We start from the raw sequence: 16,126 nt of genomic DNA, 5'->3' as shown, positions 1-16,126 counted from the left end.
TAAATAATCATTTATTCTACTTCTCTATTATCTTACAGCTTTAGTCACATGCAGTGACGCATTCCAGCTTTAGATGAAACTTGATCTTTTTAAGTATTTCTATCCATCCTATCTTTTGAAAATTGTAGTCCACGCACACAGACAAGTTCAAATTTTAAAATAAAACTGCAATTAACCCGAAATTAAATCATTTCATTACAAATAAATCTACAAAAACATGCTTAAACCTTCCTCGAGCATTTTATCTTGTTCATATTTTTTTTATCATTTATTGAAACATTTTCTTATCACTTTGACAAATCAAAAACATCACATTTTTCAAAAAATAATAATAATTAAATTATCAGTTTATGATAATTAAATTATTAAAGATTAAAAACGATTAAATTATTAATTAATAATTATGAGAATGAATACTTTAGTCATTACTTTGCAGGGGTTCACAGCTCAATTAATGGATTTGAGAATTTTCTTCCAAACCAAATAATTTTAAATTTGGAGTTTTTAAAATCTGAAGGAATGCACAGCCTACTTTCGGTAGTTCATCACTTATATTAGGAAAAGAATTTTCTTTTCTGACTTAAATGTAAATTTTTCTTTTTACAATTGCGACTCCAATCTTGTTTGGATTTCATTTTTTTGTACACTACATGTGCCCAATGCTGTTGTCAGAGATGAGAATTCAAAAAATATGAAAAAAATAAATTTGTTACAAGTTTCCTGAATGTCTCTCTTCTTCAAAACAGGCTTAAAATGTAAATATTAACTAGTAAAATATGCACTTTTTTGCAAATTACTGAACAATTATTTTAAATTTCCCAAACTAAACCACTAACCAACCCCGGGGTAAATTTGTATGAATCATAATGTCCCCTTCCCCCCCCCCACCCCGAAGAAAAGAAAAGTGAATTAAAAATAGGTTTAAGTTTAGAAATTAAGTACAGAGTATTTGGAAAGTTTTAAAGGCCAAATTAGGAAAGAAGATACAGAAAAAAGTTTTTGAAAGACTACACATGAGATGTCAAATTATAAGGGGTCAAAAATGGGTAGAAATCGCCATTTTAAACCTCCTTTTAAACTTTAACTTAAGAAACATTGAGAACTGTTATTGAGTACAGTGTACTTTACAAAGTACATATTTCAATTACCAAACCTACGATGGTTTCTTAAGGCTAATTACAATTTGTTGATATGAAAAATAAATTTACACAATTTACCAGCAAAGAAACAATAAAATCAATTTAACAGTTGAATTTAAAAAAAAACTGTGAGTAAAATAACGATTGTAAAATGTTGAAAATACTAAATCTTTTTGGCAAAAGTGATTGTTTTATACAATTATACAATAGTACATGCTTAAATAACCTTACAATAAATGCGTGCACATTTGCACAATACAATGAGTACACTTGGTAAACAAAGAACAATGGAGTACAATTAGTACAAAAATGTACAACTACAATATTTCTGAGAATGTGTTTTTGGTTTATAGGGTTTAAAGGTTTTTGCTACGATGTAAATTATACGATGTGAGGTTTAGAGAGACTCTGAAGGAAATTTTTTGGTTTTTTAATATTGGGGAGCAACTAGGCGCTATCAGTGCTCTGACAGCATTCCAATGGAGCACCTAGGCCATGTGCTCCATAATTGCTCTAAGAGCGTACAGTAGCAGCGCCTGCATTTTTGCTTCGATGATGAGTATTTTCACGTGAATCTAAAAATAGATTGTTAAAAATTTCTAGTTTTGCAATTTATACTTTGTCCATGTTTCACCTCTATTTTCTATCATCTCTATGATTTGAAATCAATATAATCTCTTTATTTCTTTATTCAAACATCTTTACATTCTCTGATGCTCGAACTTTAGTTTCTTATTCAAATGTTTTATAATCTCTAAGTTTTATTTTAACATTGTTTATCTTATCTATTTTTAATATCTCTATTTTCAATATGTCTATTTTTATTATATCTATTTTTATAATCTTCATTTTTTTATTATCTCTGCTTTATCATATATGCTTTATATTTTCTTTGTTTTATTATCTTTATACCATCTCATCTCTTTGTTATCAAAATGTTAGCATATATATACCTTTTCTGCTAGTTTAAGATCCAACATTGTATTCTGTACAGATGTGTGGTTTAGAGATGCTGGATCAACGGTACTTCTTCGAACCAGGTTCTCTAGGTTGGTATCCAGTAGTTCCTGAACCTCGTTATAGTCGTAGTCCTCATACACAACTCCATACAAAGACTAAACATTATTTTGATGCATAAATGTATTCTATTTTTTGTCGTCTCTTCTAATAGTTTACTAGTTTTAATAAACGTTTTAACAATTTTCTTAATCCAAACAAAATAGGAACATCCGTGACATTTCTCATTGTTATGATCATAAAATTTACGATATAATAAATGCTTACAGATAAATCATTAACGAAAAGCTAAGCTTTTCAATAGAAAGCCTAGTATTACGTATGTTTAATTTATATGAAAATAAAAAAGTTAATAAGATGAAATACAATAAAATCTGTTTATGGCATAAAAGGTAGCAATAAACTTTGCCAAACTTAGAGAAAATTCAACTTAGCAATTTAATTCTAAACTAAACCACATAAAAATAGTGAATTAAGCAGCAACAAAGCAAGGTCATTATCATAAATTAGGCCACTTTTTCTAATCCTGTAAAGCCCCCCCCCCCTTCTCCTCATGTGATGAATATTATTTGTCAATGCCTAATCCTCGAATAATCCCGGATTTGCATAGTGTGTGAGCATGCCTGAGCACTGTACAGGGGTTTTAAGGCTCAGGATTATTTAATAAAAATGGTAACAAAAGNGGGGGGGGGGGGGGGGTAAATAATTTTGTACATGTAACATATTCTGTATATGAATCCAGATGTATGTATAGTATTCAATGTTAGTACCTATACATGGTTCCAGATGTATGTACACTGTACAGTATTCAATTTTTAGATGTCTGCACAGTGTAAAGTACTCAATGTTAGTACCTGTACATGGTTCCAGATAGCTCTCCTAAACCTAGATGTATCCACAGACTTCTTGTTTCCATAACTGTTATTGGTCATATGCGTGCTCACCCTGCATAAATATGGTATTAAAATCTTGCATAAAATATTATACATAAATATTGTACACCTTGTGACGTTTTACAAAAAACATGGTACACCCTGTAACATTTTACATAAAATATTGTACACCTTATAACATAATACATAAATAGCACACCCTGTAACAATATACAAAAATAGTACACCGGGAACATTGTACATTAATATGATACACCGGTAACATTGTACATTAATAAGGTACACCGGTAACATTGTACATTAATATGGTACACCAGTAACATTGTACATTAATATGGTACACTGGTAACATTGTACATTAATATGGTACACCAGTAACATTGTACATTAATATGGTACACCTGTAACATTGTACATTAATATGACTCGCTCATAAAAAAAGCCACGCTATCGACTGCAGGATGAAGCAGGAAGCTGTTTAAAATTATGATTATAAAAAAAGAGAAACAAAAAAAATTAAAACTGAAACAGTATCCCTCCTATGATTGCGATAATAGCAACACATATCTTGATCTTAGAACTATGTTAAAAAAGTGCTTCAGTCAGTGTTTCCACTAATAAATATGCTTTTAGTATTAAAAAGATTCCATGACGTTGAAACTTAAATCTACACGTGGTCTTAAATGCTTTCTGGACATGATTTCATAATTTGATTACTAAAGAGTTTTTTTTCATTCTTGACTTTTGATATTTAAGATATGTTTAACATTCAGTTCAGTTTGCACGTTTACATGGTTTGTATTTAAGATGGTTTCTAAAAAAATATTTCAAAATTCATGGATACTGGCTTTAAGTAAGTTGTAAACAGTAACAATATTGCTCGTAAAACAAACTTTTTTTGCAACACTTTTATCACTTTGAACTGACCAAATTTGCAGACTTTTTGCACCCTGCTTTAATGGGTAATTGTGCGAAACTATTCCTAAATTCGTTGGACATTTGTAAATACAAGGTTTATGTTCCATTTCGCCGCCTTTGCATAAAGATTTAGTTTGTTGGTACGTTTTCCGATCTTAAGAGTAGAATAGAAACATTCTTGATTTTTATTCTTCAATGTTTGTTTTAATTACATTTTACAAAATGTTTACTATGCGAGTAGAAATAGATTGTTTGAAAAATCGTGTTGATTGACATCTTTTGCCAGTAAAGAAAGAATAAAATGCCTTAAAAAAACCCTAGTGGAGCCTCATAAATATGAAAAACTTTGAATGTTTGAAACGGACCAAAACACAATATATCATAATTTAAGCGTGTTCAAATAACACAAAGTGTACTGATATACTACAAGGAATGTGTATTGCGTTGAGTTGTTGTATTTTCAAGAGAACTGAAATATGTTGCACCGCATGTGTGGATAATTATACAATCCTTAAATTCCTAAAATTACGCAAAAATAAATAGAGCTGAGAAAAATTTCCAAATAAAAAAAGATTGTATTGTATGTCGTTCAAGTTATTACGCACCTGAATTTATCATCTAACAGGATCGACATATCCGCGTAAAAACGAGACATTACCGAGAATCCATGATCGTCCCAGGAAAAATCCTAAAAAAAAATAATCCATTAAAATAGGAATTCTGTTATATCAAGTAATCTAAGTTAGAAATACAACAGGTTTACGTCATCAGGTTGCCAAGATTTAAAAAAACTTTAGTTTGGGTCAAACACTCGACTTTTTTTGTGGAAACTCATATGCCCTCAGAGAAGGTTTATGACTCGAATTAAAAAGGTTGCCTCAAGTTAAAGCATTTTTAATTAGTTTTTTAAATCCACCATAACAAAAAATCTGCGAAATCTTACACGAGTATATGGGTAAATGACTGCTCGTTAAGTAAAATTAAAAAATACAATTTTTTATATATTTAGTCTGTAGAGACAGGTTATGTTAAACGTCTCGAGTCTGGGAACTTTTCAGCTGTTTTAACTCAACAAATATATTTTCGGAGAAAATCTCATCAAAAATTTTCCATTTTAAATCCAAGCTATAGCTCTCTACACGTGTAACTTCTGTTGTTTCTGACAACATGATAGTGCAGGGACTGTAGATGTAATTTCAAGTGATGTTCCATTTACAGACTGGGATTTCCTATTCACAATGGTGCCTTTACAACCTTTATCTGAGTAATAACTAGGTTAATATCATGATTTTTCTAGATTAATATGCATTCGCAAGTCACTTTCCTAAAAAGAAACCATAGTTGGAAATAATCCATTATCAGTTTAAAAATTAAGAATATCTCATTCAACTTTGATCGGACAAAGGAGTGCCCTTGTGAATCAAACGTGTCAAGTTATTGAAGCAAGGGTCACACCAAATTCCACATCTGTCCTTTTAGGGTTGTATTAATATAAATAATATTCACCAAGAATTGATATAAATCCCCGGCTAGAGGTGTGCTGAAAACTCACTTTTACGACCACTTCCGGCCTAATATCACATTCTTGCGCACTACAGAAATGGGTTAACTTGACAAAAGTTAAACCCCTTCAGAGCGGAATTTAAGATACACCAGTAACATTGTACATTAATATGGTACACCAGTAACATTGTACATTAATATGATACACCGATAACATTCAGGGGTTCACAGCTCAATTAATGGATTTGAGAATTTTCTTCCAAACCAAATAATTTTAAATTTGGAGTTTTTAAAATCTGAAGGAATGCACAGCNATTGTAATTGCAAAATTTTGCAACAAAAAAAACTTTATCAGCATCAATTCAATGTGCGAATATGAAATTTTATAGTTTAATATTCAGAAAAGTTGACGCAACACAATTTGATTAAATTGTGTGAAAAAAAATACTTGGCAAACGCAAGGTAAATCCCAATGATTTTCAAGGGCAAAATATAAACAATAAAAATGTATGCAAGAAAAGAAATTTAGAAAAAAAGCTTGGAAATTAAAAAAATTTGGAGTACATTTTTTGGGTGGCTTGTTGATCCAAAATATTGTTCTAAAACACTTACATGTACTCTTAGCTGTAGGTTACTTGAGTTTGGCAGAGTGGATAGATCTATGTACTTGTACTCAGGGTCTTCTGTGTACTGTACAACAGGGTTCAGCTTCTCAGAAACTGGCGGTAGACTGTACATGTGGTCCAATGCAGTACAAATATCCTCCTTATAAAAAAATAAGTTAATTGAAAATATAATAAAATAAGATAAATAATAAATGAAAAGTTAAGGATGGGAAAAAAATGAATGGAAAATCAGGGAAATGTAAAAAACGTAATTAATAAATGAATAAATGAAGGGAAAATGGAAATTGGGAAAATGTTTGAAACATGAAAGTAGTGTATAAATCTATGAATGAGGGGAAAATTTATGAAAATGGAAAAATGTATAATGCAATGTATAAATGTATAAAAAAGGAGAAATGAATGAAAATGGAAAGTGTATAAAAAAAGAAAGAATGGTGTAGAAGATGGGATGTATGTATGAACAAACAATGTATACATGTAAAAAGGAGGGGAAATGAATGAAAATGGAAAAATGAATTAATGAATAGAAGATGGGAAATGTATGAACATAGAATGTATAAATTCATAAAGTAGGAAAAAATAATGAACATGGAAATATGTATGAAAAATGAATTAATGTATAGAAGAAGATGGGGAAATGTATGAATGAGCAAACAATGTATAAATGTATAAAAGAGGAGAACTAAATGAAAATAGAAGTGTATAAAAAATGAATGAATGAATTGAAAATGGAGAAATGTAAGAATGAGCTAACAGAAGGAGGGGAAATGAATGAAAATGGAAAAATGTATGACACATGAATGAATGTTTTGAAGGGGAAATGAATAAACAAACAATGTACGTATAAGGAGGAAATGGGAAATGACTGCATAAANCTGATGATTATAAGATTCTAGCCCCGCACTGCTAATGGACAAAAGAGAGGGGGGGGCATGAAGTAAGGGAGGGGGGGACTACTCAGCATATACAGTAAGTAGTCCCTGAGGCTTTATGAAACTGATATATAAGATCAAATTCTAGAAAAAATTCCACGAATTCAACTTAAATTTCATTTAATTTAGTTTGTTGAGAGAACTGAAGTGGTGTATAAAAGAGACGTATTTATAAAAGTGTAGCAATTCTTTGGTCCCAGGCTCTATAGATAATATCAAAATAATTCGGAATTCAATATTAAGAAAGGAAGTATTTTAATAGGATGTGCGGTATTAAAGTGTGCGCTTTTTCCTCGAGCGCGCCCAGACTGTTTGTGAGGTGCGCCTAGTATGCACAGTTTCTAATGATTAGGGAGTATTTGCTCCTACTGTGCATCAAATAAATGATTTGAGAGCTGGGCGCACTGCACCATAATGCACCCACGTTCTCTCCACGGAATAAAAAAAACTAAAAAATTTAAAAACATTGAATTTTCAAAAAAAACCTTTATTCCACAAATAAAATTTTAACTATTGGCAAGATGGAAAAGTCGAACAACTTTTTTTTTGGGAGAGGTTTGAACAAACTTAAAAAAGTTTTGTGATAAAGCCATTGTTCAGGATTTAAAATAAAGATTTACTTATTGTAGGGGTTCAAGTGATGAAAGGAAGGGCGGGGTTTGGGATTAGGATGACAGGGAAAGGGAGGGGAGTGGGATGTAAGAAAACTGTATAAAGTAGGATGAGAGGGAGGGTGGGATGACTGGAAAAGGGGAGCGTGAAAGGACTAGTGGAGCGGGATGAACGGGGAGTAGCGATAATCCCAGTTAGACTCAAGATAAAAGGAAGGAGCGGAAGGAAAGGGGGAGGGTGGTTAGAAGGGGGCGGTTTCTGTTAGGGGATCACATTTATTTACAAAATAATTAACCCAACAAGAACAAGAACCTAGAGATAGCACAATGAGTTCAAACATGGTTACCAGTTCCGTTGATTAAAATAATAAACAAAATCTTTAGATGTCTGTCTACACAATATATATAACCTTTCCAGTTTTACAGGAATACATATAACAGTAACATCAAAGTGAAGTGTACTGCAGATTCTGGGAGGATCGTAAACAAACATGCAGGCTCAGGCTGAGCATTTTATTCTCCTTCTATAAACTACAGTACACTTCAACAAAGCTTGAGAGTTCTTGGTATAGTCCATTCACGACATCATGTATTATAAAAACTTTATAAAAAATACCTTTTTAACGTTTTCAGGCTTAGTTTCCTCTTTCACTTTGTTAGTCTGTGTTTGGCCCTGTTTATTGCGTCTGCTTGTTTGACCGTTATCACCCAACTCGAAACTGCAGGCACTGTGGAAGTGTACCAGAATCACTAAAATTAAAATTTATCTGATATCTTTAAAATTTAAATATCTTATATTCTTGATAAGAAAACAAACTAAAAATTAAACATTTACCAAAAAAAAAAACTATTTTCAGCTTTGAGAATTTGCAATCTGTTTTATGCTCAACTAAACCTTCATGTGCCAATACGGAGAGGTTCTTTTCCCCTTTTGCAACCCCCTGTCAAGTGTGCATCGAAATTTGCAATTCTAAACCAACTTTTTGCACATATACTTCCTTCTCTTTCACTGAGCATAACTCCCTGTCCTCTAGCATAGTTTTTTTCTTAAACCTATCAACGCGTTTACATATCTTTGTTAAATATGTAAACATATTTATTTTTAAATCTTACCAATAGCTTGAACTAACTCAGCCAACGACCAACTCCCTTCCCCAACGGTCAATTCCTATTATTAACAAGAAATTATTTTAATAAAAATGAATAAAAAAATATAGATATTTAAGACATATTAATATCATCATGTTACCTTAATGTGTATTTGAGAAAGACACCAGGGTCTGTGAGCCAAAATCTTATTGACTGTAACTAATCGCCGTAGTTTGATCGGTGCTGAGCTAATACCGTCGAGCCAGGCGGGGTCACCGCCGGCCCCCAGAAACGCCGATCTTTCACAGGCAACAAGACGACCCATTCCGTAGCGGGCACACGCCTAAATGATAAAATAATAAAAGTTTCATGTTTTTCTTTCTTCATAGGGAAGGGGGGAGGGTTATTTATTACCCAATATTCGCAAACAACCTGCTGTGTGAAAAACGGTGCTCTTTTGATAGTTGAAATGCGAAGATTCTTAACAATAGATTTTTTAGATTGAAACAAGATAAGCTGAGATGCAAATAAATATTGCAACTATAAAAATAAATTTGCACAAACATTTAATGTTCAAACAAATTGCTTTATTTCTCTGTAAAAGGGATTTATGCAGAAGAGGCAAAGAAGGATATTGACAGAATCCAACAAATTTAAAGTTCAAATTTGACATCAATTTTGCTAAATAAAAAAGTTCCTTTCTTCAATTAACATCGACAGTTCTCCTTTTATTCGCCGACTTTCGCCTAATACGTACCATGATTGCGATGTAGTGACGTGTGGGGAATGGAAGTGGACCATCTCCTCCCAGAAGGTGTGCCCGAACCCTCTGGTTAGCCTCACAGTAGGCAGGATGAACAGTTAGGGCGGAGAAGGGATCAGGTGAACTAATTGAGATGGTTGAAGATGGCGTGGGTTTGGAATTAGGTTTCAACGCAGTCTTGTGTGTAGTTTTTTCCTAAAAAATCAAAATAAGGCTGAAAACATATCGATATCTATTAAGTTGTAATTTATAGATATAAAAATACACATGGAAGCCAACCCCTTTAGAAAAAAATGTGTCATAGTACAAATAATTGTTTAAAACTAATAATTTTTATATTTATATGTCTATATTTATATATTCTCATACACAATTTTATTTCTACTTTTTTGAAGAAACAAAAATGTAGTTTAGACTTTAAAAACGAATTTTTAGTATTATAGTTAAAGAAAAAATATAAATTTTCTTAAACCCTATTCAGCCATTCCTAGATTCCAAAACTTAAAATATATCCATTTTTTCAGTATTAAAATATTCTTCTAACAAAGAAGTAAAAAAATGAAAAATATTACGCTTTGGACTTGAATCATAATCATAATTGTAAAGATGAAATTTAAATAATAGTGAAGTGTATTTATTACCTTTAAATGATGTCCCATTGTGAATTTTTGAAATTTAACTATTGATGCTGAAAATAAAAAAAAATAAAAGCAATATTCTTAAGATTAAACAGTATTAAATGAATTCAATTTATATATTTTTCCTTTCATTTTCCATATTAAAATAAACTACAGTTGGATTCTAGCAACACAAAGAGGAACATTAAATACACGTTTTTATGTGTTTACTATTTGACGGGTAACGTCAAACTAACCCCGGTGCACTGCAGCCCGGCTAACTCTCTCCCTCCGCTCAGCTGCTTCGGGCCCTGGAACTTCTCAACAAAAATTAAATATAAAATATTAAAAGAATTGTTTCAAAATGTTTTTTTTAATCCGTTTTATTTTAAATGAGAAACCTAAATTTTTAAAAAAAAAGTGCATAAACCTAATTTTTTGTTCTAAGAAAATCAATCAAATAAAAATTGTTTAATAAGAATTTTAAATATTTTTTTTTTGTTTTTTTTTCCGGGCCCATTAAACCGGTTCATGTTTCTATGCAGGATGAAAAGAATTATGACCATGGTAGGTAGACAGAAATATAGATGGATAGATAATTAGATAGATTGCTAATCGGATGCACGTCCATTCTGTACATTTGTAAAAATATATATATTTATATATATTTATATATAATTATTAATTATATAGTTCATGAAAACTCTGCAGTCAAGTCCAGATAGCCTTTTAAAATCATTTCTTGCTGAATGCTGGGCACCAAAACTAAGTGAAGTTGCAACATTAAAAATTACGTTTTTTCAAATGTATAGATATTTACGGAACGTGGAATTACTATTTACAATTTTTTTTAAATGGCTATAAGCTTAGATTAAGGGAGTTTTAATGAAAAAATTTAGAATTCCATCTATCATATACACATAAATCTAAATTAATTTACTGAAGCAAAATAAAAATTATTGACACCTTTTTTACAGATGTTTTAATAAATCTAATTTTGATAATATATAAAAATTATTAATACATCATTTGAAAGCTCTTATATTCTACTTCTAGAATCCGCAAACAAATTTGCATTCTTTGCAAAAAATTGATTTTTTTTTGCAAAATCCAGTCCAGCAGTAAAAATGTTTGGAAAAAAAATGTCCAAAAATTGTAAAATATACATTTTTGAAAATCCCTTGACCATGTCATTTCAAATATGCAAAATGTTTGCAAAATTTCAAATAACCTGATGTGTAATTAAGAAAAATGTGCAAATTTCTTCAGACGGGTTGTATGCAAAAGATAAGCATAATTTTCTTTGCAAATCGTGTTTCCTTATGTTGTAGGCTTTCCAAAAAGCTAAAAATGATCAAAATCTGACAACTACAAATGGGTCAAAACAAAGATTTAGTTTGTTTCAGAAAAAAAGTAGCCATTTAGGCAGTGTGACTGAGGACTCAGGCAGTTAGTATAAAAGCCCGGGTTTTACCTAGAGGGAGGGCTATGAGAATTAATGAAAAGTCAGAAGATGTCAACAGCCTCAGATTCCCGTTTCTGCGCCTCATGTAGTTGTGTCCAGTGTAATTATTGTTTTCATGATTATTTTTTGATTATCGACATCATTCACTCGGACACAGAATTTATTCAAACAAATCTAACAATCAATTATACATTTCCTAAACATATTTTAATTTAGAAATATATAACATTTGCTACTATTTTCATATTTTCTATAAATATTTATTTTGAATAGGATTAATAATTTGTAAAATCATGTTTAATAAATAAGATTTGTAACATTATATTTAATTGAAACTTTAAATATTTATGTTTTATGAACATTTCATTTGATTTCATAAAAATACATTCAATTATAGTACAATCCATTAAATTACATTAAAAAAAAATATTACATTACATTTCTTCACCGTTGTCCTTTCTAGAGATTGAAATATCCTTTGTGTGAGGTATGCAGGGTATGCCAAACAATGTAGTTAACTAGTTAAATCCTAATATGATATTACCAATTAGTTTTGCCCTGTCTATACACTACAGTACTCTCCTTGTATCCAACACTAAACACTATTGTTTCAAAATATTATAATTGGTTTCAGAGTTGTGTCAGAAATTTATAAAGATTTTATAACATTAAGATATAAACAATTCTGAAAGTTAGTCATCAAATTTTAAAACAGCCTCTTATTTAAAGTGTCGCATTGCCTTGCCCTTTGGTTACACCTAACTTACTAACTTATATTTTTCGCGCTTGTTTCTAACTTAAGTTCAAAAGAAGTGTTTGGCAAAATAGTAAAATATATTGTTTCAAAATATTTTAATTGGTGTCTGAGTTGTGTCAAAAATTTATCAAGATTTTCTGCTTAATTTTCTGCTTTTTCCTTCGATTTCACCCGGGGAAAATATTAACGAGAATGGAAATGGTACTGGTCCAACCTGAGAGATCCTGTCCCCGTGAAGAGCAGACCACCGTACCTTCTTGAATTTGAAAAAAGTTATCTAAAATATTATTGTAAAAAATGGATAGTGTTTAGGGTACCTACCTTTCACTCTAAACATAAATTCTTTTTTAAATAAGCTGCCCTTTTATTTGCCTTCTTCATTACAATGGAGGGTTTTCTAAATAAGTCAATGAATCTTCTATAATCATACTCCATAGTAAATTTTTTATATGACAATAGTTCAAGCAAATACAAAATTCACGATTTTATAATTTCCTTGAACCCCATGTCCCATTATCGACAAAACATTGAAAGGCCCTTTTCTCCAGATTTAATTACTGTAATTAAAATCGAATCATGATATATTAACGCCTCGTTTTCCCACAACCCTCACAAATAAACCAAATTGTACAGGGTGTCCTCCGAAAAGTGTCAACAAAATTTTGACTCGTTGAAAACATTGATTTTTCTGTCTCCAATTGTCCAGGCCATTTTGTATTGCAGATTAAAATAAAATTGAATATTTTTGGTACGACGTTGTAGTTTTTATGAATCACCCTGTAAACATTATGAAGATTCACAGGTTCAGAGCATACGTAGGCAATAGGCTTATTATCCCAGTCATGGAACATGAAATTTAAATTAGGGGAGCTTATTCGTCAAGAAAATACACGCTATCGAGTTATAAAGTATAAAATAAAGCTTAATAGTAATCAAGGCGGTAATAATCCTCTGATTTGTGTGCACTTATCACCATTAAAGGTGTTAGTATCTGTTGTTTCAGACGAAATACATCGATACTAGCCTAGGAACTCAATATCTACCTGGAAACTGATATTACTAGCCTGGGAACTCAATATCTACCTGGAAACTGATATTACTAGCCTGGGAACTCAATATCTACCCGGAAACTAATATTACTAACCTAGGAACCCAATATCTACCTGGAAACTGATATTACTAGCCTGGGAACCCAATATCTACCTGGAAACTGATATTACTAGCCTGGGAACTCAATATCTACCCGGAAACTAATATTACTAACCTAGGAACCCAATATCTACCTGGAAACTGATATTACTAGCCTGGGAACCCAATATCTACCTGGAAACTGACATTACTAGCCTGGGAACTCAATATCTACCTGGAAACTGATATTACTAGCCTGGGAACTCAATATCTACCCAGAAACTAATATTACTAGCCTGGGAACTCAATCTCTACCTGGAACCTGATATTACTAGCCTGGGAACCCAATATCTACCGATTGTCCCCTGGAAAAATCAACCTACTAGTTTCTAAACTTAGAATTTTGAAACCAAGCTAATATAATTCCCGTGGTTCTACCGAGTTTCACAAACAAAGTGTATGGCAAATCGGTCAAGGGGTTTATGAGTTATGATTTCACATATACAACCAAACAAACTTACACCCACATAAGCAGAGATTACCACTTTATATATATTTATATAGATATATACTAAATGATTAGATACTAGAAAGGTTAAGAAACTTCATCGTAAATTAGGATTTATATTCCGTATTCCATTCATTTAAACACAAAAGGCTGAAACCAATTTCCCTCGAATTTCTTCAAATTCAAGAAAAATCCAACCTCCTTTTTTTTAAGGACTTTTCTGACATTTACTTTTGTTTCGTAATCATTGAATTTAACGATAATGTTATTTTTGTTAATTATTAGGATCAGGGACAAAAACGTTTGGTTCCACCATTTGACGTTTTTGAGCCTTTAACATTGGACTGGGAAATTTTATTTTAAAAATAAATTTTTAACGAATAAAAAATATTTTTGCTTTGGTATTTACAAAGAATTTAATTCTTTGAATAAGTTTATTTGAATAAACATAATATTTACAGAGGACATAAAATCAGTTCTCGTAAATGTTTGACCATCTGTAGGCTGTAAGTGTTAAACCCCCCCTGTTCTTTCATCCAATGCGTTCCTTTTTAATTATTAAAGGCATCAAGAACCGCTATTAAACCCATATAAAAGTAATGTTCGTACAGAGGGAAGCGTAATAGTACAGATTAATCAAGCTCTGGCAGCGCCAAAACTTTTTCATTTAAACAACCTGTCCCAGCAAATATGTTCAAATAATTTTTATGATTATTTAAAAAAATGGAATGAGGAGGCAAGAAGAATGGAACCTAAATGAAAGGAGAATGGAAGAAAAATAGAAGGATTATGGAAGGAGAATGGAAGTAGAACGGAAGCAGAATAGAAGAAGAATTGAAGGAGAATGGAAGGAGAATGGAAGAGAATGGAAGGAGAATGGAAGGAGTATGGAAGGAGAATAGAAAGAGAATGGAAGGAGAATGGAAGGAGAATGGAAGGAGAATGGAAGGAGAATGGAAGGAGAATGGAAGGAAAATGGAAGGAGAAAGGAAGGAGAACGAAAGGAGAATGGACGGAGAATGGAAGGAGAACGGAAGGAGAATAGAAGGAGAATGGAAGGTGAATGGAAGGAGAACAGAATGAAAATGGAAGGAGAAAGGAAGGAGAATGGAAGGAGAATGGAAGGAGAATAGAAGGAGAATGGAAGGTGAATGGAAGGAGAACGGAATGAGAATGGAAGGAGAAAGGAGGGAGAATTGAAGGAGAATGGAAGGAGAAAGGAAGGAGAATGGAAGGAGAATGGAAGGAGAATGGAAGGAGAATGGAAGGAGAATGGAAGGAGAATGGAAGAATGGAAGGTGAATGGAAGGAGTATGGAAGGAGAACGGAAAGAGAATGGAAGGAGAATGGAAGGAGAATGGAAGGAGAATGGAAGGATTATGGAAGGAGAATGGAAGGAAAATGGAAGGAGTATGGAAGGAGAATAGAAGAAGAATGGTAGGAGAATGGAAGGATTATGGAAGGAGAATGGAAGGAAAATGGAAGAAGTATGGAAGGAGAATAGAAGAAGAATGGTAGGAGAATGAAAGGATTATGGAAGGAGAATGGAAGGAAAATGGAAGGAGTATGGAAGGAGAATGGAAGGAGAACAGAAGGAGAATGGAAGGAGAATGGAAGAAGAATGGAAGGAGAACAGAAGGAGAATGAAAGGAGTATGGAAGGAGAAGAGAAGGAGAATGGAAGGAGAATGGAAAGAGAATTGAAGGAAAATGGAAGGAGAATGGAAGGAGAATGAAAGGAGAGTGGAAGGAGAATGGACGGAGAATGGAAGGAGAATGGAAGGTGAATTGAAGGAGTATGGAAGGAGAATAGACGGAGAATAGAAGGAGTATGGAAGGTGAATGGAAGGAGTATGGAAGGAGAACGGACAGAGAATGGAAGGAGAATGGAAGGAGAATTTAAGGAGAATGGAAGGAGAATGGAAGGAGAATTTAAGGAGAATGGAAGGAGAATGGAAGGAGAATTTAAGGAGAATAGAAGGTGAATGGAAGGGGTATGGAAGGAGTATGGAAGGAGTATGGAAGGAGTATGGAAGGAGTATGGAAGGAGTATGGAAGGAGAATGGAAGGAGAATGGAAAGAGAATTGAAGGAAAATGGAAGAAGAATGGAAGAAGAACGGAAGAAGAATGGAAGGAGAATGGAAGAAAAAGATAAATATG

The 16,126-nt window shown here is 32.3% G+C and overlaps 1 protein-coding gene across 1 annotated transcript; it reads right to left on the bottom strand.

Moving 5' to 3' along the window:
• Positions 1-417: 417 nt before the first annotated feature.
• Positions 418-10,179, bottom strand: LOC111715484 (sestrin homolog; the record flags this gene model as incomplete). The annotated part of the gene is given in 10 exon segments (XM_023490817.1): positions 418-1,714; positions 2,093-2,254; positions 3,011-3,101; positions 4,573-4,655; positions 6,083-6,235; positions 8,256-8,389; positions 8,753-8,807; positions 8,889-9,071; positions 9,486-9,686; positions 10,133-10,179. Coding segments are annotated over 10 exon segments (1,167 nt in total). The 3' UTR covers positions 418-1,627.
• Between the last annotated feature and the right edge of the window lie 5,947 nt (positions 10,180-16,126).

This window comes from Eurytemora carolleeae, unplaced genomic scaffold, assembly GCF_000591075.1.
Source record: "Eurytemora carolleeae unplaced genomic scaffold, Eaff_2.0 scaffold830, whole genome shotgun sequence".
NCBI lineage: Eukaryota > Metazoa > Arthropoda > Copepoda > Calanoida > Temoridae > Eurytemora > Eurytemora carolleeae.
The sequence above is the reverse complement of the archived record's forward strand: the minus strand, read 5'-3'. Positions and strand labels throughout refer to the sequence as shown.